Source organism: Embiotoca jacksoni, unplaced genomic scaffold (assembly GCF_022577435.1).
Source record: "Embiotoca jacksoni isolate LCO1_2020_lvr unplaced genomic scaffold, fEmbJac1.0.p SCAF_45, whole genome shotgun sequence".
NCBI classification, from domain to species: domain Eukaryota; kingdom Metazoa; phylum Chordata; class Actinopteri; family Embiotocidae; genus Embiotoca; species Embiotoca jacksoni.
Window position 1 is genome coordinate 474,996 of NW_027185398.1, and position 22,735 is coordinate 497,730.

General features: G+C 44.8%; 1 protein-coding gene across 2 annotated transcripts in view; it reads right to left on the bottom strand.

The window, feature by feature from the left end:
- Positions 1-224: 224 nt before the first annotated feature.
- ankrd50 (ankyrin repeat domain 50) overlaps positions 225-22,735 on the bottom strand; it is a 38,296-nt gene continuing 15,785 nt past the window's right edge. The window contains exons 3-5 of one of the 2 annotated variants that reach the window (XM_069169500.1): positions 21,275-21,507; positions 2,518-6,062; positions 225-2,212 (exon numbers count right to left, since the gene is read on the bottom strand). In XM_069169500.1, the coding sequence (XP_069025601.1) occupies positions 2,521-6,062; positions 21,275-21,507 (3,775 nt within the window). In that variant the 3' untranslated portion in view covers positions 225-2,212; positions 2,518-2,520. Of the gene's footprint in view, positions 6,063-21,274; positions 21,508-22,735 lie in introns of both variants that reach the window. The other variant, XM_069169499.1, reaches the window with a different exon arrangement.

Here is a 22,735-nt window from a genome sequence, read left to right on the forward strand (position 1 = left end):
TCTTTTAATAGCCATTTTTGGTCTCCGTCTTCGGAAAGGACGCAGACGTCCCTGTTGCAAACGCGAGCTGACGGCCTGGAGGATCTGGCACTTTGACCAGGAAAATATCTCTTCAGTATAATTTAACAGACATTAATTCAAATGTCCATCATAAGAAGGAACTTTGACGACTACAATATGAAGTTATCGCGCTCCTCAGTGAAAAAAAAAATGTATAAGATGTCTTTTTCAGCAGTAAAGCAAATATGTTTATTAAGCACTTTAATATACATCAGAAAAATTCCACTTCGTATAATACAGGAATTTTTTTTTTTTTTTTTTTTTTTTAAATGAAAGTTGAATGTACATGGGAAGCTATTTACAATCCAATCACTGACAAATCAAACCAAAGAGATGACAGACGCAACACAGTCAAGACGAACGAAGAGAACTGCTTCATAAGACTATACAGTATGTTTTTTTTCTAGACCCGATCCTGCCTGCAATCCTTCCGCCGACCCGTCACCGGCACACCTTGGGAGCTACTGTAGTACTGAAGAGCTTGAGAGCTTTCACTGGGGCTTTTTTTTTTTTTTTTTTTCCATAAGTGTTTGTGCATGCGATAGCTTTCTACTCCCCCCCCCCCTCCCCCGCCTCCCACCGATTCAGGGTTCTTGGCAAAAAATAGCTCACTGTTAACATTATGAAAAAGCCTGCACAAAATATGACACAGCCTTGTAAACGCTAACGCAGCTCTCCGCGCCGTTCATGAGAAACAGATGTTTCGGTTCCCTCGGTGTCACAGCCGGAGCACCTCCTCCTCCTCCTCCTCCCTCTCCTCCTCCTCCTCCTCCTCCTCCAACCGCTCCGTCTCCAGCGGGGGTTTAAGTCCCGTTGAACCGACACTCGGCTTCTCGCCGGGAGGAGGTGGGACAGAGTGTGCCGTTTCAACTTTGGCTTTCACAACTCTGCCTTTTCAAACAATATCGCAGCAACAGCTCAGAGTTGTCTTCAACGGCCGAACCCCCCCACCCCCCCTCTTTTTTTTTTTCGTGCCCCATGAAAAATCCAGCAGGAATAAGTGAAAACGAACCACATGACACTTAAGGAAACAAAGCTCGGATTTTTGTTTCTTGCACTGCAGAAGGTTATAACACTGCGGACATATGCGTGTTTTCTTTTTCTTTTTTTAAATCACCGCTTTCGCTTGAAAATTGCTGCGTTTTAGCACCGAACCTTTGCTTGATGTTACACGATGGGTGGTTTAAATATTCTTAATGCGCACACAAAAACAGAACACACAACACGACAACTGAAAAATCCCATAGGGACAAAAATGAACTGTTTTTTTTGTTTGTTTTTTTTAACATTTTTTTGCATTAACTTCCCTCTTTCTGGATAGTTGTAATAATACACAAACGCACAAAGCCAACAAAATTGGGAGTCCAAAAATAAAAATAACTAACTGCAGGCAACTTCTGAACACAGCACCATGGTAGAATGAAATGCAACACAAAATGCAACGAAAGTGGCTTTTTTCCAAAAACAAAAATAAATACGCTCGTATATACCTGTGAAGTAAACTGCCATAGCTATTAACATATTACACACAACGTAGGTTTAGCACACTGATCGGAAGTCAACACAGATTATTTGGGGTCTCTAGAAAGAAAGACTATCAATGCGCTTGAATTCACACCATGGCATCAGTTACTGTTGTGTCCTCTGATTGGTGACAATGTACAGAGCGGTACATCGCTGTCAGTGTGCAAAAAAAACAAAAAAAACGATAGAGAGAACAAACATAATATAAAATAATAATAATAATGAAAAAAAAAAAAAAAAAAGCATTGGTATGTTTCTCTCAAACAGTTACTTTGATAAAACATGGATGGGATACAAAGTGAATAGAACGAATGCGTGTCTGTCTTTTTTTTTTTTTTTTAAAAGTGCATACACTGTTTATTAAATAGCATTACATTAAATTAAAATGATAGTTGCATGAATAACATGAAGAAGGCTGTAACAGATGTAGGCACATCGAAGTATCAGTTCACGTAAGCCTTAGGCAGCGATCAACAATCTTCCCTAGGTATTATTATGAGGTCTCCCACCGATGGAAAAAAAACACAAAAATTGAGTATTTTTTTTTTTTTTTTTTTAAATGCAGATGAAAACAGTTGCTTTGGCACATTTCCTCCAACGTCTGCATGACGAATGGCATTCAAGACATCTGAAACAGTACAGCAATGATTTTGGTTAATGTTTAGTTTTGGGTGGTGCTCATCCAGATTGAGGCATTCTTCATGCAGGTCCGATTAAACTCAACTCGTAATGGTTCTGTTGTTCTACAAACCCAGAATCAACTATGTGTCAAGTCATGTTGCCTCTCTGTATTAGTCACTGCAAAGGAAAAAGGCAAGACAGAAAGTGTGTGTCGTGTGCTGTCACGTTGGCCTTGATTTCAACTTCTAGACATACGCTTGATGCATTTCAGCAAGAGTACACACTGGAGGATTATTTTGAAGTGTCTCTTACCAGCTATAATGGAGTCTCCTTTTTGTAGTTAAACCCGGGGTCTGATCCTTCAATCTGCAGTTTCAGGGCTTGTTTAAGGCTTAGCTCTGTTTCCCCTATGGGATAGTTCTCTAGCACATCCTGGTGCCCCCTGTTCTGCACAGTCCGAGGAACCGACACCCTACCCAAGAAAACCTGATTACCCTGCAGATGGTAGTTGGGGTTGGTCATGATACCGTTCCTCTTCTTCTCAGCGATGCTCTGCTGCTGGAGGAAGAACTGATCTTGGCATTGCCCCCTTTCCTGCTGAATTGAACCACCGATCATGATCTTACAGTGAGGATCCTTCACTGCGATGTTAGCTACTGATTTGTTGAGGGCGATTCTCTTGTCAAACTGGGTCATCTCGTACTCCAGAACCTGACCTTGGTTGGATCCGCTGTTCTTGGTTTTCTTCTTGTCTCCCAGTGCTCCTTTGCTATTCGACGTCCCATTTCCGGTCTTCGTTCCCTTTGTCGACTTCAGACCGGGTTTCAGCTGAGACCAGTCGAAGTCGTTGGATGGAGACGACGGCTGCTGACCGATGGACTTCGTCGTAGAGGAAGGGGACACGATAGACTGTCTGCTCCGGCTGCGAGGCAACGAGTGCTGCTGAATCTGCTCTGTGAACGTCAGCCCGTGAAAGCTGTCGATGGGCACGGTCTGCGCCGTGGCTGTAGACGACGTGGTTCTCAAGGACGAATTCTTCGAACTCTTGAGGGAGTTATTGGACAGGGAGGATTTCTGCCGATCTACAGTGGAATCGGGAGACTCTGACGGCGAGCTGAAAGCATGGACGGGCCCGTTGGGTAGACCGCGTCCAGACGACTGCACGTCTCCCGCCCCGGTGCTGCCAGAACTGCTTGACTTGATGGTGAGGGACTGCATTTTACCAGTCACCGCCAAAGGTTTTTTTTCTTCCATGGTGTGTACTGGGGAGGGGTTGCAGCCATTTAGGGTCGTGGCTCCATATTTGTCCAGAAGCTTTATGATCATCGAATGGCCGCCTTTTGCTGCCACTCTCATCGCTGTGCGTCCGAACTGGTCGGCGTGGTTGGGGTCGGCGCTGTTTTCGAGAAGTATTTGCACGACGTCGATGTGACCCTCCTGGGCGGCTATGCCGAGTCCTGTCGCTCCCTGGTTGCACGTATGATCCACGTGGGTGCCGTTCTCGATCAAAAACTGCACGACTTTTGTGTGGCCTTGCCACGCGGCAGACTGGAGGGCGGATCGCTTCTCATTGTCACAGGCGTTCACGTCAGCGTGATAGTTAATCAGCAGCCTCACCATTTCGACATGCCCTTGCCAGCAGGATACGTGGAGGGCCGTTCTGCCCTCGGTGTCGCAGGCTTCCACATTCGCTCCATTTTCAAGGAAATACTCTGTCATGGCCAGCTGGTTTTCAAGGGCCAATATGTAGAGTGTCGGGCGCCCGTCTGCGTCTTTGTGATCTATGTCGGCGCCGTGGCTCAGCAGCAGTTCAACAATGTCCCTGTGACCTTCTAGTGCAGCTACCCTGAGAGCATTCCTGCCGTCGTATCCCCTCTCGTCAATGCATGACTTGTTTTCAAGAAGAATTTGCACACAGTCGTAATGTCCCTCTTGTGCAGCTAATATCAGCGGTATTCTACCATCGTTATCTACCTCCGTGCAACGAGCGCCTTGTTCGATGAGGGCGTCGCACACTTGCCGGTGGCCCTCGAACGAAGCCATGTGTAGCGGCGTCCAGCCTGCGTCGTCCCTGTGGTTCTCGTCCAGACCTCTGTCCAGCAGAGTTCGGACCACCTCCACGTTACCCTGAGCGGAGGCGATGCTCAGCACAGTCCTCCCCTCGCTGTCGATGCTGTCGACGGCGGCCCCCCAGAAAAGCAAAGTGTTGACAACGGATGCGTGGCCCATCGACGCGGCAGCCAGAAGAGGCGTGCGACCGTTGTTGTCCGTGTGATCCACGTCGGCTCCACCTTCCAAAAGCAGATCGACCACGTCCACGTGTCCTTCATAGCCCGCCACGAGGAGAGGAGTCATGCAGTCTTTGTCACAGTGGTCGACCTCCGCTCCCCGGTCGATCAAGAGGCTCACGACCGACGCGTGGCCTTTACTAGCGGGAACACAGAGAGCGGCGACCGACAGGGCAGTCCGTCCGTCCACGTCTTCATGATTAACTTCGGCTCCGTGGTCCAGCAGGTGCTCGACAATCTCCCTGTGCCCCATGTACGCTGCCGCGATGAGAGCCGTTCTTCCTTCATTGTCTGCCTTGTTGACTTCAGCCCCGTGCTGAAGGAGGTTCAACACGATGTCCTCGTGGCCTCCCCAGGCGGCAGCTCTCAGAGCCGTCCTGCCGTCCGCGTCGGCACAGTCCACTTTGGCGCCGGCGTAAAGCAGCGCGGACACCACCTCCGAATGTCCGCCCCAAGCGGCCGAGCGGAGGGCAGTCCATCCGTCGTGATCCGTGTGGTTTATGTTGGCCTCGCAGCCAATCAGGCAGTTGACCACTTTGGTGTGGCCCTGCCTCGCAGCAAGAGTAAGTGCCGTTTGTCCGTGGTTGTCTTCCAGCTCCATGTTTGCCCCTCTCGATATGAGCAAGTTCACCACGTCGAGGTTCCCACTGTAGGCGGCATTGCCCAGGAGAGTTCTTCCGCTGGAGTCGCACTGGTTCACAGACGCCCCGTTGTCTAGTAATGTCCGTATAGAGTCCTCTCGTTCTAGGGCCTGTTGTACAATACACGAAGCGTGGTCGTCCTCGTTGTTAACGTGAGCGCCAGCTTTGACCAGAAGCTGCAGAACCTCCTGTTCTCTCGGTATGGAGGTGCTCAGAGAGTCTTTAGCGGGGGTTCCGTTCCAAACCATCCAAAGAGCCAGATTAAAAGGCTCGATCTGCAGATTGGAATTGACGAGGTGCAGCGCAAACTCCTGCACTTCCAGCGGTTTGAGCTGCTTCGCCCGGCAAGTGTAGCTCATCGCCAACATCCGATGTCCTTCCGCTGCGTTGCACAAGTACTTCTGGGTACAGTGCTTAACGTCCAGTAGCCACTCTGCAAAACTGTAGTGAAAAAGGATCTTCGTACTCCCAAGGCCATCGACCAACAACTTGGAGAGAATGTCCATCTTTTTCTGAAACTCCTCCATAGTCAGAGTCATATTTTTGGTCCACACTGCATGGTACAGTTCCTTGATTGTGAGTGGCCTGCAAGTTGCCAGGATTACATTAAGAATCGGTTGGACTTTGGCAAACTGTTTTCTGACAAATAGTCTCTGGCAGAGCCACAGGTAGAGGCCGTTGAGGGTGCCGGGGATGTCCCGGATCTCGCGAAGCATGATGAAGCTCTCCACCACGCCGTCCAGCACGCGCTCCAGGTAGAGGAAACAGCCGCTGCTTTTGATGTGAAGCTGGTTCAGCATCTCCGCCGTCTCCTTGGTCAGATGCTGCCTCAGGGCCTCCTCCTGGTCCAGCCTGTGAAGGATGTACTGTTGCACGTCCTTGACGATGTAGGCCTTGCGCAGATCATCCAGGCTGATTTTGCGGAATCCTGAAATCAAAGAAAAGGACGACAGATGAGTCTCGTGACAAATGGACAACATAAAGAGAAATAACTTAATACAAAGGGATAAACGTAACAAAGACGGTGGTTTTGTGTTACTCTCCTCCTCGTTGGCCACGTCCGACCTTGAGATCATACCTAATATTTATCCACTGATCATGTACTTTTGTATAATTAGTTTAAGCCAAGCCTTTAATTTCCTAAGGCATAAGATAATTAACAGTAAAGCCATGTTGTTAAGGAGAAAAGCCTTTCAGAGGAACTGAGAGCGTAACCTCTGTGGCTGCTGGAAGCAGACGAGATCAGCAGGTGTTTCGCTATCAGCCCATAAAAAAATAGAACAAAAACAAGTTAGTGCACTACACTGTGTCTGATACGGAGGCAATTTCAGCTGTAATACTTTAGAGTGCGCCTGTGTCAGAAAACAAAAGCAAAAAAATAAGAGTACAAACAAATATGTCAATGCTGGTTTGTCCATGTACCACTAAACCCAAAAATCAAAATACTCAAAAATAGCAGAAAGCCTCCTAACTACAATCATATCATGGCAACCCCGAGAAAAAAATATCATTTATTTCAACACTAAAGCCCGCTTCATTGGTCACTCAACCCATTCATTGACTGCGGAGGCTGATAATCAGCAGGAGCAGATCCGCTGAAGGGGCCGGGCAATCAAAATGGGGCAGAGCGAGGGGAGACATCATTTCCATGCCCCGTAACACATCAATGGCCTGTAAAACATTTCTCCAATGCCTCACTTATCGTGCTACACGCTCCCCACGCAGACCTTTAGAAATCCGACTGGAAAAAAAAAAAAAAAAAAAAAAACTTGTCACAGTGGGTCTTAATGAAGGATCTTTAATGGGAATTCCTCTCCGAGAGGTGGGGAAAAAAAAAAAAGGCTCTGTAATGGCCTTGGCTAATGGGTATGAAGTGAACTTTCCTCCATGTTAAAACAATCTGTTCATGGTCTGTGCAGCCGGCAGCCCGAGGGCAAAGGGGAGCATTTCTGCATACTTTTATTTACAGTTCCCATGGTTCTCGAGGGTTACTGGGACAGGAAAAAAAATGTCACCGGAGGCTCTCTCGGAGTTGTTGATTTTTATTCAGTACCTAACAAGCCTCCCTACTGTGGGAAAACGCTGCACTTATATACCCCGACTGGAATAACTTAACATAAAGGTTATTTCAATTAAAGGTTTAAGTTTTGGGCATCTCGTAACTGACTGATCATTTCACGTACTGCTGGGAAAAAACTCTTAAAAACACTTTGCTGAAAATAATGTACGAACAGAACTTTTTTATCCCGAACAGTGAAATGAGACCGCTTTCATTATATAACATTCCCCTACACAATATGAATCCGCCTCTTGTCACCGAGCCTGAGGCAGCGCTTTGTTCCTCTGACTGCTATTGTGTGGGTAGGGGGGAAAAAAAGGGCTGTGAAATCTTAGTCTGCAACAGGCCCAGTGGTAAGCACACACCTGGAAGCGAGATAACAAACCTGATGAGCTTTAAACAAGAGTTCCCCGAACAGGTACTGACAGTTTGCACAACAGATCCTGGCAAACAGAAAGGAGCCGTGGTTTTCCTCTATCACCTGGCTTCTGAGTTTGTTTTTACGATAAGCAAACCGACAGTTCCTCAACAGCAATAATCTCCTTTTACTTTGTCCTGGAGGCCTTCGTTATATTTCAAACTGCGATAAAACAAGATGAAGTCGGTGCCGAGATGCAATTAGAGCAGTCGCGCCTCAGGTAGCGACTAGATTTAATTTTTAAACTTTGATGCACGGGGAAGAAGAAAAGTACTGCTTTTGGAATAATTCTAATAAATCACTTTATAATAACTAACACAACACAGGATTTCAATCTACTTATGTTGTATGAAAATCAGGTTGCAATGTGCCTTTACATTCCGAACAGTAGCTTTTATTTTCTACATTCTTTCATTCATTTTGTGATGCAGAGCAACAGCACAGTTATATCCATGTGACCTCAAATGTTATTTCACTGCGTAGTTAGAATAAGAGACTGCTGATGTGCAATGTCTGCTGTTACAGTCGCGATGAGCTTAAGATTTTGCACTGTAACTGCTGTCTTTGATGTTACTGAAAAGCAGATGACTCCCTGATGTTTCCTAATCTTGAAATGTTGTTTACACTCTCGACAAACTCCACCAGCTTCAGAAACATGTCAGACAAAACACAAAGCAGCAAATCACAGTTGTTGTCTCAACATTTCATCTTTGTCTGCGTGTAATCTCTGTAAATATCCAGTTTCGGTTCGACAGTGTGAGAATGAAACCCTGAGAATTTTTTTTTTTTTTTAAACAAATAACTTCTCATTAAAGAAATCTATATTTATCACGACTGATTTAAGTTAATGTTTGACAAAGACACGGTTTAAATTGGTGAAGCTCTCGTACCACTCTCTAACATCATACCATATAATTGCCTTGCGAATACAGAAACTCAATGACCCTAACCCCGATGTCAGTCTCATTGTTTTCAGTGGCTGTGAACTTTCCGACACTCCCTTAGAGCCTGTTTCCCTCAGCAGAAAATGACATTGATTTGAATTGTTCAACATTCACTGAGAACTATTTGACCACTATTCAAAAACTGTTCCCCCCTCCCACACACACACACACACACACACACACATAAAGAGAGAGAGGCATCCACGCAGTGAACTGAGACTCAACAAATGGCATCAAACTGATGGGAAGCATGTCTTTAGCTGCAATCTTTGAGATCAGAGGAGTTGTTTTGCTCTGCACGTCCAACATCAAACCGACTTCGTCCCGTGACGAAGCCAATCACTGATTGTTAACTTGTGGGATCGTCCGTCTGCTCCAGTGCTTCACTCTCCAATGACTGTGCATAGCTGTGACGTGCTCGCTTTATACCTGCAGGAGTTTTCATTGGTTTCTTTTAAGTAGCTCCATTCAACATTTTGACGGTCGTAGTCATCGTTTCATTTTTCCACTTGTTTTTGTACTGCGGCATCTAATTTCACGGTCGGCTGGCAAACAGCTTTTAGGCACATTGCCGCCACCCTCTGGCGGTAGAAATGCGTTACTACCAAGCGCCAGTAAACAAAAGGAAAAACGTATTTTAAGATATAGTTGCATAGACCATTTGATTTTCTTTTTATTTATTGGCCATTAGGAAATTGTGAAAATCATGAGTAGAGACCGTGAAGATTTTCGGAATATTTCCAACCTTCTCTCCAAAACCCTGAGTGATTACTCACTTTCACAGCCGTCTTGGAAGAACTGTAAAAAGTTATTATGACTCTGGGGTTACCTTAAGTTTTATATCAAAAGATACAGCAGCGATTGAAGGTACCACATTGATGCTAATGTGAATTCCTGTTCTCTGTGTGCTCCCTATTCCGCTGCTTTAAACTTCAAGCATTACAGATCAAATTTCAGGCTTTCTTCCGCTCTTCATTTTCTCCAGTTGCTTGAAGGCGAAACTAGCTGATGTACGCCCTTCCTTCCCCCTTTATTGGCATTTTTTATTTATTTATTTATCTCTACTCTATAATAGATTTAGCATTTACAGTTTAATTTGAAAGATACGCTGAAGCTCAGCCCGACGTGTGACTTTTCGATGCTCTGACGTCAGTGGCCGCTCCTCCTACTTCTTCAGGACCTAATCCTTCTTTGGACAATCTGGGTTTGCTCCAGCTGGGACAGGAAACCCACAAGCTGAGAAGGGGCAAAGAGGCCACTAAAGGGGAAACCGAAAACAAAACAAAAAAAGACTTCAGGGGTTTTTAGAGGGACCTTTTAAAAAAAAAGAGAGAAGAACAATTTTTCACCCTGCCAGTGACTTCAGCAAAGTGTGACATGTAATATTTGGTCTGGATGTTGATTCTGTTTCTATTCACAGTGGGACTAAGAAAAACATTGCGTATGCATTACAGCCCAATTCTGGAGATGCTACTCGATCATGAATATTTTTCTCCGGGGAACAGAAGAAAAATGCGTCTGCGCTGTAGTTTATGATAAACAGTTTCTCCTACATTCCACGGTCGCTGACACACCAATTATGAAGATACAGTGAAAAGGGAAAGCTGGAGGAGAGGACGAAGAGAGAGAGAGAGAGAGAGAGAGAGAGAGAGAGAGAGAAATTTTACTGCTGCCACCAAGAAATGAAGCACTTGTCTCGATTTTTTTTTAGATTTTTTTTAAATTTTTTTTTTAAGCTTTTTTTCTTCAGTATATTTCTAAGAAATAAAAGAATAGACCGATCAGGGGCCTTCACTCACAACAAGACTTTTTTTTTTCCCCTTGTGTTGCCGTACATGCTGGGAGATGGCCTACAATTTCCACTCGCAGCAAACCGTGAAGTCATTGGCAATACGCGCTGCCGATAAAGCGCGAAAAGAACCGCAGAGGGGAAAGTCATCCAATCTGCTTCTGATGACTGCGGTGTAACAGGAACTACTATTAAGCACTACGCAAGAATGCGACGGACTCTCGACGGCTACGAATGTTCAGACGCCTTCCAAGAACCGTTTTCTTTTCCAAAGATCAAGCAGTCGTAAAAGACCTCGATTTTTGCAGCATTAAAAAAAAAAAAAGTAGGCTACACAAACTGTAGCTGAGTATTTATGTGTGTGTGTGTGTGTGTGTGTGTGTGTGTGTGTGTGATGATGATGATGATGATGGTTTGGACCCATGAACAAAAGCGACTGCTAAACAAGCAACAAATGACACATTCATCGGGGCGAGGGATGCAGCTCCCGAGTACAGGCCTCTGAGCCAGCTGCTGCTCGTTACAGAACTGGATACCAGCCACCAGAGACAGAGACCCGCATACAAAAGAGGGACTGTTTGCTTTCTAGATTAATTTTTACAGATGACAAACGAGACGGCGCTCGCGCGTCGAGAAAACTTAAGGTCCGAGCTCATTGGCCGGGATTTTTTTTTATTTTTTTTATTTTTTTTTTAAGAACGGCAGCTTTTAGGGATTCGGCACGTTCGTTTTTTTTCTTTTTTCTTTTTGTGAGACACCCATCTTAAGTCACTGGATCCATAAAGAAAACAGAAACCCAAAGCCTCGCTGCCCTCTCCTCAGGCTCTCCAGTAAAAAAAAAAAAAAAAAAAACCCCGCGCTCAACAAAAACGTCTGTTCGACAGCTGCGGCGTTCCCGACTCCAAAAAAACACAAGAGTGCCAAACCTCCTAAACACAAGTATGTGGGATGAGAGTTAGCTCCAATGGTCTGCAAACAACAGCCCCCTTTTCAAGAGCACGCTGCGATTGAATCTTTAAAAAAACAAAAAAACACTTAGATTATATGCACACTCATTTTTTTTTTATATATTCAAACAGAGACACCGCACTTTTCTACTTTATCTGGGACAAGTGTGGCGAAAAGGCAAAGTCAAGAAGTGAGAAGAGTCTAACTGGGCTCCTCATTTTAACCGTGCAAAGAAGAAAATCATTTTTTTAACCGCGTACTGTATATTTTCACTTAACGACCACCAGGCGAGACGCTGGAATGATTACACTATAACAATTAATTTATGCGTTCGCTCGAAGGCAGAGCGCATGAAAACACTCCTGCCCCAACACGCCTCACGCTGACTTTCAGACGGGGATGTGGAAAAGGGTTTTCCAGTCAAACCAGTTGTAGGGCAACTGAAAAAGAGCTGATGTGGTGGTGGAGGGTGGGGGTGAGCTTAACAGGAATACATAAAACACACACACACACACACACACACACACACACACACACACACACACACACACACACAGCATGGCTCAGCTGTAAGGGTGCCGTCTGATGAAGCTATCAAACCCACCTGGAGTGGAGAATAAAACGTCAATCATACGATCAACTGTGCAAATCACGGCAGAAAGGAGTCCTTTTTCTTTTCTAACCACCAAAGAGCTTCGCTTCTTCTTTTTGAATGACAGAAGCTCATTAAAGATGGTGACAAGAGACTGAGTCAAAGGCAGTGCACCTGGTCACATGCGCATGCCTTCACTCACTGTATCCCATAATGGATATCTGCTCCGGGAGAGCTGTCACCGTATATCACGGGGAGCTTCTCGCCAGCTGCACAGATGACTGGAAACTTTATCCAAGTGAAAAAGAATTGCAGAAGAGAATATGAGGTAACGGGAGTGTTAAGTTTGGAATTCACACATCAAACAGAAGCAAAAAAAGCTCATAAATAGTAGGAACTACAGTCAAACTGCGCGTTTACCAATGTCGGTAGTCAGAAAAAGACTTGTACGCCAAACAATCCCTCTATTCATGTCTCGATCCTTTTATGAGCTAAATAGGTTTTGTTATTGTCATGGACTCAATTCCAAACAAAATGTTATTTTAAAAAATGTTTTCACTTGGCCATATTTCAAAATAACCAAATTCTTTCTGAGGATACAGGTTTTTAGGCTTCTAAGCTCTTGTAGCGCTGCGAGTTTCCCTCGCCCCACCAACGGATCAAATTTCCACATTTTCTGCCCGTGTTTTTGTTCATCATTACACGGGCTGACCTCCCCGCGACCTCATTTAGCCCCGCCGCCACATGTTTCCATTCACCTGCATGAGAAAAACCCACTCAGCCCCGCTCGTGTTTTTCTTAGCCATCAAATCAAACAGGCCATCATCTGCTATCGACGAGCAGCGCCAGGAAGGTCTGGAAGCGCTTTTGGAATAGATTTCACATGGAAATGTTCAGACTACAGAGTCAGCACGAGGAGAAAAAAAAAAGCCGGTGACAGCTCGTTGTGGAATCAGGTACTTGCAAAGTCATCCATGGCATGCGGGTCAAGAAGCGTCTCGGTATTAAAAAAAAAAAAAAAAAAACGCCTTTATCTTCGAGGACGATTCCCCCCTGCAGCGAAACCAGACGAAAAACTTCCCAGGAATTCTGCACTGCACTTATTCCAGCTAGAGTTCAATTAAGACTTAATTAAAACACCCTTCAATTAAATCAAAAACCGACATGTCTTGGTCTGTCCTCGAAAAGCCTTGGAAAAAAAAATAATAATCATAAGTTCATAGAAAAATGCGGGAGAGGCATGCCACATAGCGACGGGCATCGCCTCGGGGAGGGTCGAGGCCAGCCGGGTTGGCTGGCCATGTTCAGAGTCATGTTACTGCCGTGCAGCACCCAAAGGTGTTACAGAAACAGACACGGTAGACCTGTAATTTGCCCGGCTGTCAGACTGCACGGTGGTAAATTACAGTATTCAGCGGGGGGATTATGGTCTTCCAGCTCCTCCAAAGGGAGGCTCAACATGCAGCCTCGCAGACGACAAGTCATACATGAATACAGACATAAATCAGCTTGTCTGCGTAAGCCAATTCAAAGAAAGGGAGGGGAGGGGGGTGGAGGCTAATTAAAAAATATCATCCTTGCTGTTGTTAAGACAGGAATCATGGCAGAGATGATCAATACTGAAAACTAAAGAGAGAGGACAGAAAGGGCTTCGTCACGTTTTTAGTACTAAGAGGAGTTTTAATCGACTGAGCTCTTTGGTTGAGTTCCGACGCAGCAAAGTCAAAACGTGTTGGAGTTGTTGTTTTTTTTTTAAAAAAGTTTTGTAGTTTCTTTCTTTATTGTTTTTACATTTAAATGAGCGTCCGTTAAGCACTAGCACCGGACCTCGGCCGGCCGAGTCGGCTAACCTCCCTTCAGCCCTACGCTAACTTGAATACGGTTTAAAAAATAATTCAACTCGTGCAAACTCCTACAAACTTTTACACGTTGTCGGCCAAAATGGATCAAATGGAGGGAAACCAGTGAGTCGTGACGCCGTTTCTTTCATTCAGCGTGGATTTATCCAGTTGTAGCCCTTAAGCTACCGTGAATGGAGATAAAAAAAAAAAGATTTGAAATTCAAATGGATTCAATTTCAGATCAAATCCAAGAAAAACAGCTGTGACACCTTTTCTTAAATTCAAACGTTGATTCATCGACAGTTTTACAGCTGGAGGAGGAGGCAGCAGAGATTTCAGGTGCTAACCCTCCGGTTCGCCCTAAATTGGGATAAAATATTTCAAATTCAAGGCGTATCAAATTTGAATTAAATTCAGATCGTGAAACAAGTCATTTTATTTCACTTATCCTCCATTTATCCACCGTTTCACGTGGCGCAACGCTGAAGGTGGGGACGAAAGGTTAAATAAAGGCTGTTTTCATTTTCCAGTGAACGACTGCCTTTCTTCTCTCAGTGCTGAAAAATAGTTCTCGGTATCTAACCTCTCATAATACTTACAATTCTATTATACACTTCAGTTTCACATTCATCTGTTGCGGTCGCGCGACTCCAGTCGTCCAAACGATGCCGCAAAATGTCATTTACTGGGGGAGTCCGTAAGCGGAGCCCTCTTTGTCTCTCTTCGGGGAGCATTCCACAGCCGAGAAAGAAATAAACCGTCCTCGCTCGCTTTACGACTGTGTTTGTGTTGTCAGGCGGCCAGGAGATCCAGAGAGGGGCTTAGATTTGACCAAAAAAAAGAAAGTGTACCACAAACAAAAAAAAACACCGCACACCGAAGGAGATGTTAAAGAGTTTAGTTCACCTTTTTTTTTGTTTTTTTTCTTTAAAGCCTTTGGAAAAAGAAACAAAAACACAGACCCACCCCCGCACTCACAATTTCCTGAAAGTGTAGCTTTGAGCCGTGAAAATTTGTAATGACTTATCTACGTGGTATGTACACAGACATACTGATTATTTTGTGTCATCTTAGAAGGGAATGAGTAAAAACCCACCACCCCCCCACCGTCCAAATGCCTCACAGGACGACCTGTAACATTCCTCCGACTGAGCCGGGAATACAACCGTGTTAATTCAAGCTGTGATTCATAACCTGAGAGGGGCTTTTCATGTGTGGTTCTGTGTGTATGTGTGTGGCTTTTTCTTCCTCCGAGGTTTAAGGTCTCCTTAACGCTGGCCAAGCGGTCGCTGTCGCCAACCAGGAGAAACTCCAGAGTGAAACCGGGGAAATGAATTTAACTCGTGATGTATTTTAATGACGGAGGAAATCAATCTAATTGAAGTTGCTGTAACACTGCACAGCAGGAAACTGTGGTTGTTTTTTAGTTTTTTTAGAGGAGCTATTCTCTTTTCGCCGATGCAGTAGCACACTGGATGCTATATTATTACATCTTACCGGCACTGCGTTTAACGTATCCGTGCCTTTTTCTCTCCGGCCGGCCGTCCTCATCCCTCGCTCATGCTGGCTTTTCCTTCCAAAAATCCTAAGTGCAGCTCTGCACAGGGTTTTGTGTTTTGCTTCCTTTGAAACTGGGCTGTATCGTTGTCATCTACCTCCCCCTGTATTCGAGGATTAGTCATGAGATGCTTCCACGCGGGAGGAGAGATTTGAGTATCGCAGTATTCTGCTCACTCTGACTATCTAAGATCGTAACACGTGCATTTATATCTCGTGTAGGTATGTTTTCTGACTCCTGTTAGTATCTGGATCCAGTTTGAGATGCAGAAATTGATATCTCTTTTTTTGGTAAATAGAAAAGGTTTAGTTCTTAAATATCATAGTTACTTAAAACTTTAGCTACTAAACAAAAGCAAAAGACAAAGAAAGACCTGATTTTGCCAAATGGGTTACATATTAAAAAAAAAATAACATTATATAAATATAAAATTTTGTTCCAATTTGACATTTGCCAAGGAGATGGTGGGGTAATAATAGGATTGCAAGCAGTATCTTTATTTCTACATCTTAGCATCTGTTGTCCAGATGTTAAGGTTGTGACCTCGGATGACTTTTATTAGCTGGATATCAATAATTTCAAAGGAACAAAAGCAGGTTATTTCTGCCTCTGTAGTTATTTAAATCTGCTGGTCACAAGCATCATTTAAAGATCTAGAATATCAAAGCGAAGGCTGAGAAATATCTGTAAGTATACTTAAGAAAAACACAAAGAATGGATAGGTATACCTTTGCCAAAAGTAAATATCAATAAATTACATATTTAATTAGAGTTGGTCAATTCAGATTTGTTTTTTTTTTTACAATTGGCTCAATCGTTGCAGCTCTAAATCTTGTGCTTCAACAACCGTCGCCATCATCCCTCCCTCGTCAAAAAAACGAAATGATTATCAACATGTGATCGGCGACTCTCCTGTCTTCCTCCGCAGTACTCCTCTGCGCCTCTAGGGGAGTTCCTACACATATTTACTACTTGAGAAACAGTGAGTTTGACAGGCATGAATCATAACCAATAACGGGCAGATGGTAGCCGTTACAGTTCAGCGAAGCCTCCGCACTGTAAAAACCATCACACACTAAGAGGCTGGATCAAAACGCTGTGAGGGGGATTATGAACGAGATTATCCTGTAATTATTTGCAGTGAGACCGGAGGAAAAGTGATTTTATTTGAATAACAATGCCAAAATACACCCCTCCCTCCCCCCACCCCCCCCACAAAAAAATTAAGAAATAGATAATATGAAAAATCTGCTTCGTAGGGAGAATAACCTTGGAATCTGAGAAGATACGTGTCGGGCTGAGGCAGCACATTATAAGTCCTGTTAAGATTATAAGAAATTAAATCTTTCACAAAGATGATGAGGGATGGAGGTATGAGCTGCCGAATAAAACTACACGTCTACGATGCTGCTTCTATTTAAACGCCCCGACCCCTCCGCCCCACCCCCTCCACCCCCCTACCACCACCACCACCACCATTGCCCATCTCCCACCTCCACCCTCCCTTCCCCCTTTCCTCTCTGCTCTCCCGTCTGCCGGAGGCCTTGTTAAATTGGCACAGATTCTACGCCGGCTCCCAACCAAAATCGCTGCCTAAGTGTTTCCACTCTGCTACCCCGATCATGCCCTTACAGTAGCACGGCTCATGGAGGGGGTAAGGCTCTGGAAAAAATAAAGGCAAGCTAGCTTCTCCACAAAGGCCTGACGTAAAGAAGCCCCAGAAAAAGACACCCACTTCAGGTTTTAAAGTACGACTTAAGAGAGACTTAAATCTGAGGCTTAATCAAACCTTGAGTGATCTTATAATGCGAGTCAGCCAGGAGGAGATACCGGGCAACGTGGTCCTCCTCACAGACAGACCGGCCTTTGTTTTGTGAGGCAACTCGCAGAGCGGATGCGAGCGAGAGGGATTCTGCTACACGAGTTCGTTCGTTTGGCTCCTTCTTCTTCTTCCTGCTCGGTCTCAGAGGTGTTGAAAACTTCCCAAAGCAACATTCCAGACACGGAGATAGACACCAGGAATAACAAGTCGAGCAAAAAAAATAAAATAAAAAGGAATGAGGAAGTCAGAGGTTGTTGGGTTTCTTTTTTGCTCCTGGGAGGAAAAAAAAGAGTCGTTTCTTTTAAGGAAAATTTAAATTAAAAAAAAAAACCACTCCAGTCGATGTAATTACAAAGTGTCAGACTGGAGTGAGTTGAAATCAAAGATGGACAGAAAGACCTTCAGCTTCTCTCTTCAAAAAGGAGCTTAAAAGTACCGGTCCTCTGAGTTTCCTACAAAAAAATGACCGGGCGGTTTAAAGGTCGTTCCTCGAACTTTATCGACACTGCATTCACAAAACCACAAAGTTCCCATCACCACAGAGTATACAGGGAAACCCACACAACCTCCACCCCAGACCAAATAGGCCGCTCGTATAAAATCAGGAGTTGGCTTCGCGCGGAGCATGAAAGTGGAGTCTTTGGCAGGTCACCGCCATCTTTTGACTTGTAAACAATATGGAGGTTTATTTTTAGGGGACACTTGGCCTCAATTTGATACTCCGAAGCCCTTTGGTCTATTTTAAGGTGCGGCGCTGCATGAATAAGGCACATTCGCACTGCCGCACTCATAATAAGACACAAAAGCCACGCTAAGTGGGCGCGTGTCGCTCGAGCCGACATCCGTCTGTGTGCGAGGAGGGAAGGAAAAGAAAAAGAAGAAAGGAAACAAACAAAAAAAAAAAAGCCAGTCTTGCAGAAGAATTTCCAAAAGCCGAACTAAAAGCGGAAGACTGGATGTAGACAAAACAAAGAGGCTGCTAAAAGCATTAGGAAAAGGGGAAAGAGGTCGAGGCTCAACGTGGGGCTGTCGGTGCACAAACTCAATGACACACTGAAGCAAAGGCGGCGTTGAATCTAGAACAGCATGATGGTACGAACCAGAGACTCCATATAAAAGTGCACGTAGCTTCCGGCTCTGAAAAACGAGGCCGATGCAGAAGCGCCTTAAACTGCAATACCGCCGAGGGCCACCAGAGGTCGGCACCAAAAAGCCTCCGGCTCCATAGACTCCCATTGAACTAGTCTCATAAAGTTCTCAGTCAATAAAATTTCTCCACGAGTCGTCTCTGTGTTTGATAGCTGGAGTCGCTCCTTTTTATTCATTTTCTGGCGGTCCATTTGAAAATAATCCCGCCATTAACTGGAAAATAATCGTAAAGAATCTGTGTTTTGGGAGCAACGCAGGCAAGTCGAAAAGAGAAGAAAAAAACCCGACATGACATATGTTCGGAGCGTCAAATCTGATGAGAGTTTGGCTCTGTTCCTCTTTTTCAAAGGGAGACTGACCTTTTCTTTTTCTTTTTTTTTTTTTCCAAACCAATTGCTTGGCCCTCGGAATAAGAGCTTGGCCATCATCAAAGAGGCAGTAAAAAAAAAAAAAGGAACTGAACCAGTCCCAAAAATAAAAAAATAAAAAAAGAAGATAATTGCTATTTATCAGATTGCACTGAGATGAAATTCCATTCAAACCGTATCAAAAACAAAAAGAGCAGACAGCTCATCAAACACAAGAAGGAGCGAAAGCAAACAGGCAGTCCCACAACTCACAGATACTCCGAGATAGTCACAGATAACAACCTCCCATTAGCATTTTACATCTGTGTGACTCCGCTGTCAACTTTACCCAAAATAACATCTGCCAATTGGAATCAATGGTCGGGGGGGGCAGACAAGCACTCAGGATAAAACCAGAAAATGAGATTTAATGCAAATTGCTGCTGAAAAAAGGGGAAATCGAATGTAAAACTTCTTCCATCTGTGTCGTTCTGCAGGGCTCTAAAGTTTTTATTGTGAGGATGCTTTCCTACTGCACAACTGTGACACCACATCCAGAATCTAATCGAGCACGGGCACCTACGTAAGACGCTTTGATGTTGGAGTGTTGAGGGGGGAGGAGGGGAGGGGGGGCATGTCGCTGCGATTTATAAAGTGTGCAGCTTGAGTCACAGTTGCTCTGTTGAATTAGACGTGTGACGCCCACACGGACGACTCAAATGGAGTTTCTGATGTCCTTAAACCCCCCCCCCCCTCCTCTTTGACTGCCACTGCCAGCCGCTGATCAGACCTCCAGTACACTCATCTAAGCTGCACTTACACCAGTCTGACACCTACACTTCACATTTGCACTTCTTAACCCCCCACCCCCACAAACCCCCCCCCCCCCCCGACACCGTGAGCCCAAATCATCGACAGCCCGTCTTCAAATTATGTCTTCAACTGTAAACACACGACAGCTGTTTTCATCACACACAGATGCCTTCAGTGAAATCACATCCAATCAATTGTTGTTTGTGTTATGTGCTTTACAGCTGCAGCCAACGGTTACTGAAGAATATACGCATTCGTTTCACGGTTAATTCTTTTATCAATAAAATGCCAGAAGATATTATTCTAATTTCACACATTTCTTCAGATTCTGCATTTTGTGCAGCTTAACGGTCAAGAAGCTCGACGATCCCTCAACGATGAGGAAGCTGGAACCGGCCGACATCTGGCTTCAGTGTGACTTGAATGATTTATCGATTATCAAAAGAGTTGCGTCTTGTGGTGGTCGATTGTTTCGGCTCTAACCTACATGCAGAGCGTATTTTATGAGAGAAACACTCAGAGAGACACTTTAACTGTAGACGGCTGAAACTACAGTTTGCGTGGGCCTTCTATGTGTTGGTAGAAGTACAGTATCTGTGTTGTTTTCCATTGAAATCGCACATGCCGACACACTTTGCCGCCTGACTACCGCCGCAGTTAATCGGATATCAGTCACTAATTTGGGCTTCTAAAAATGAATAAATAAATGAGCATTAAATTGTCTGGAGCAGAAGACGGAGCGGGGAACTCATGAATAAGAGAAACTTGGTTTTAAGGCTTCTTTCGAGGCAAAAGACATAACAGGAGATCAGCTGCTTTGCTTGTTTAAATGTCAAATCATTTTTGTCCACTAAAATCGATGAATAAATCGTGATAAATAATCTTGATCTCCATACCGATGAAAATGATCACGATTATTATTGCAAAGCTGCAAAATCTCACCGCAATCTACTGAGCCAGAATCCAAATACACCACCGACTAAATGAGGGTCAAACTTCATGCTGTGGCTAAAATATCCGAGACGGATGGCTGTCGCGCGGACACAAATCACCGTGGTGACAGTCCGGGGGTTTTAACGCGAGCGTCGGGAGGAAGGTGGCGGCTCGCTCGGGAGCCGCGCATCTCGTCGAAGGCAGTCGGGATATTACGTAACGGCAGAGAAGGTGAGCCGAGGGCAACGGAGAAGCTCCGGTGGCTTTTGGAAAGGTAGAGCGGGGGTACACGCGGCAGTGTGGAGGAGACTTCCTCCCACGCAGACAGGTTTGCTTGATTAATGCTACGCCAGCGCATCACCACAGAGGAGGAGGCTGCGGCTGCGGCTGCTGCTGCGGCCTGACAAGGAGATAACAGCAGCTGGTGTAGTGGAGTGTCAGAGGACCATGAAGCCGCTGCAACTCTTCCAGAGAGGTCTGCGGCGGTGACCCTAATCTCTTCGGGCATGTCGTGCCGTTACAAAGCCCTTTTTTTTTTTTTTTTTTTTTTTTTTTTGTACATCTGTATAACTCAAAAAGCCGTGACAGAAAAAGGCCCCGCAGGCTTTTTTGTTTGGAGCTGCATTTTTTTATTAGGGGGGGAGGGGGGAGTGTTTGATATGTATCATATCAAGACTGCAAGAAATTGTTTCCAGCGAGCAGAAACGAGCGCAGAGCGGTACTGACAAGCGCAAATACTTTCTCATACATCAAACTGCCTCGCGTTACGGCAGCCCGGCTCAGTTGCGTTTAAGCTATCGGGCGGCTGCTGGACGACGATGTATTGATTTTCAAAATGCTACGTACAACACTTTAAAGCACTTCTGAAAAAAATTCGCCCGCTCAAAATGACGAGCTCAATCGAGTCGAAGCCCGGCGCTCGTTTACCTGTGAAGAGTTTGGTGATGGCCTTGTTCTGTCTCCGCGCAGAGCAGATGAGCAGCAGCCAGGGAGGCAGGAACTCGTGATGACTGGCCAGGAGCTCGGCGATGGTCCTGGGGGAGCCGGGGGAGGACCTCTGCTCGCCCTCGCCCAGCTGACAGCCTTCGTCGATGGAGTCCACCAGCAGGATGAGGGCCTGCTGGGGGGGCTTCGCACTCAGGAGAGGTAAGAGCACGCACCTGAGGGAAAAGAAGGACGAAGCAAGGTCAGACGGTTTCCAATGGTTTCATCTTTGTGAAGTGTGACTTGTACGACAAAGTAGTTGCGACCCAGAGATCTGATTGGTCGACTGTGCATTTGGAACAAATCAGCATGACATCACACCCTGCTCGTCACTAGTGAATAGCACTTCGCCGTCTCAATGGGGAAATATAATTGGAATTGAATTTGATATAATATGCAATATAATGTTGTTGTTTTTTAATTCAATTAGGCCTATTAAATGTGACCCGTTTGGCTAAATTGGGTCTTTCGGTCGAGCACTTAAAAGCCAAGCGGCCGCCAGCTTGGCCGGTTTTTAACACATCATGAGCGCTACTATCTTCAAAAATACACAAGTGTCCACGGATTTCTTTTTCAGCAGATATCTTGTATACAACAAGATTGAGCCAAAAAAAAAAGCAGTGTTGTGTTTACAATGTGTGGAATTAATTCAGTTTAAGAAATCCCACGGTCTTTAGAAAGCAATAAAACGGACTAGAAATGCTCTGTTGCTAGGGTCGTTGCTGAGGGTCAGCCTGCTTCCTGGAGTAGTAAACATTGCATACGTTACATAAGAGTCTGCTGACGCGACCGATTGTTTTCCAGTTCTTTTTCATACCCCGTGTTTCCATGGAAACGGAGATCGCACTGACAAAAAGTTGTATATTTTGAGAGTGAATTGCCCCAAGATATGAATACACATTTTGATCACACATTTTCTTCAGTTGGTAACTTTTTGTATAACCTGTTGATACTAACAGACCGACTGCATCACTGTTGTGCCAATAATGACGTTAAAGCAAAACCCTCTTGTGTAATATTGCTCAAATATAATTGCACTGGTTGAAATAATTCCCATTTGCCTTCCTTGTAGGGCTCAAGGTTTAATTATCCTTATTTGTTTATCCTGTAAAGTCCCTCTCTACATATCCACACCTTTTTTTTTTTTTTAAATAAATAAATCCACTAAGGTTTAAATGCAACTCCACACCTTTGCCCTTTTTTTTTTAATTTTTTTTTTTTAATACGCTTGTATCTATGAATATACAAATAGTCATGTCCTCTCTCTCCACCCACACCTGCACTCCTCACCTGCGGTTCAGCTCCGTTACGTTACGGCATCACTACGTCGACAGGTTGAAATATCTGCATTTTCACGCTATGAATTTTTGTCATCGTGCTATAACTCACAGTGATCTTATCGTG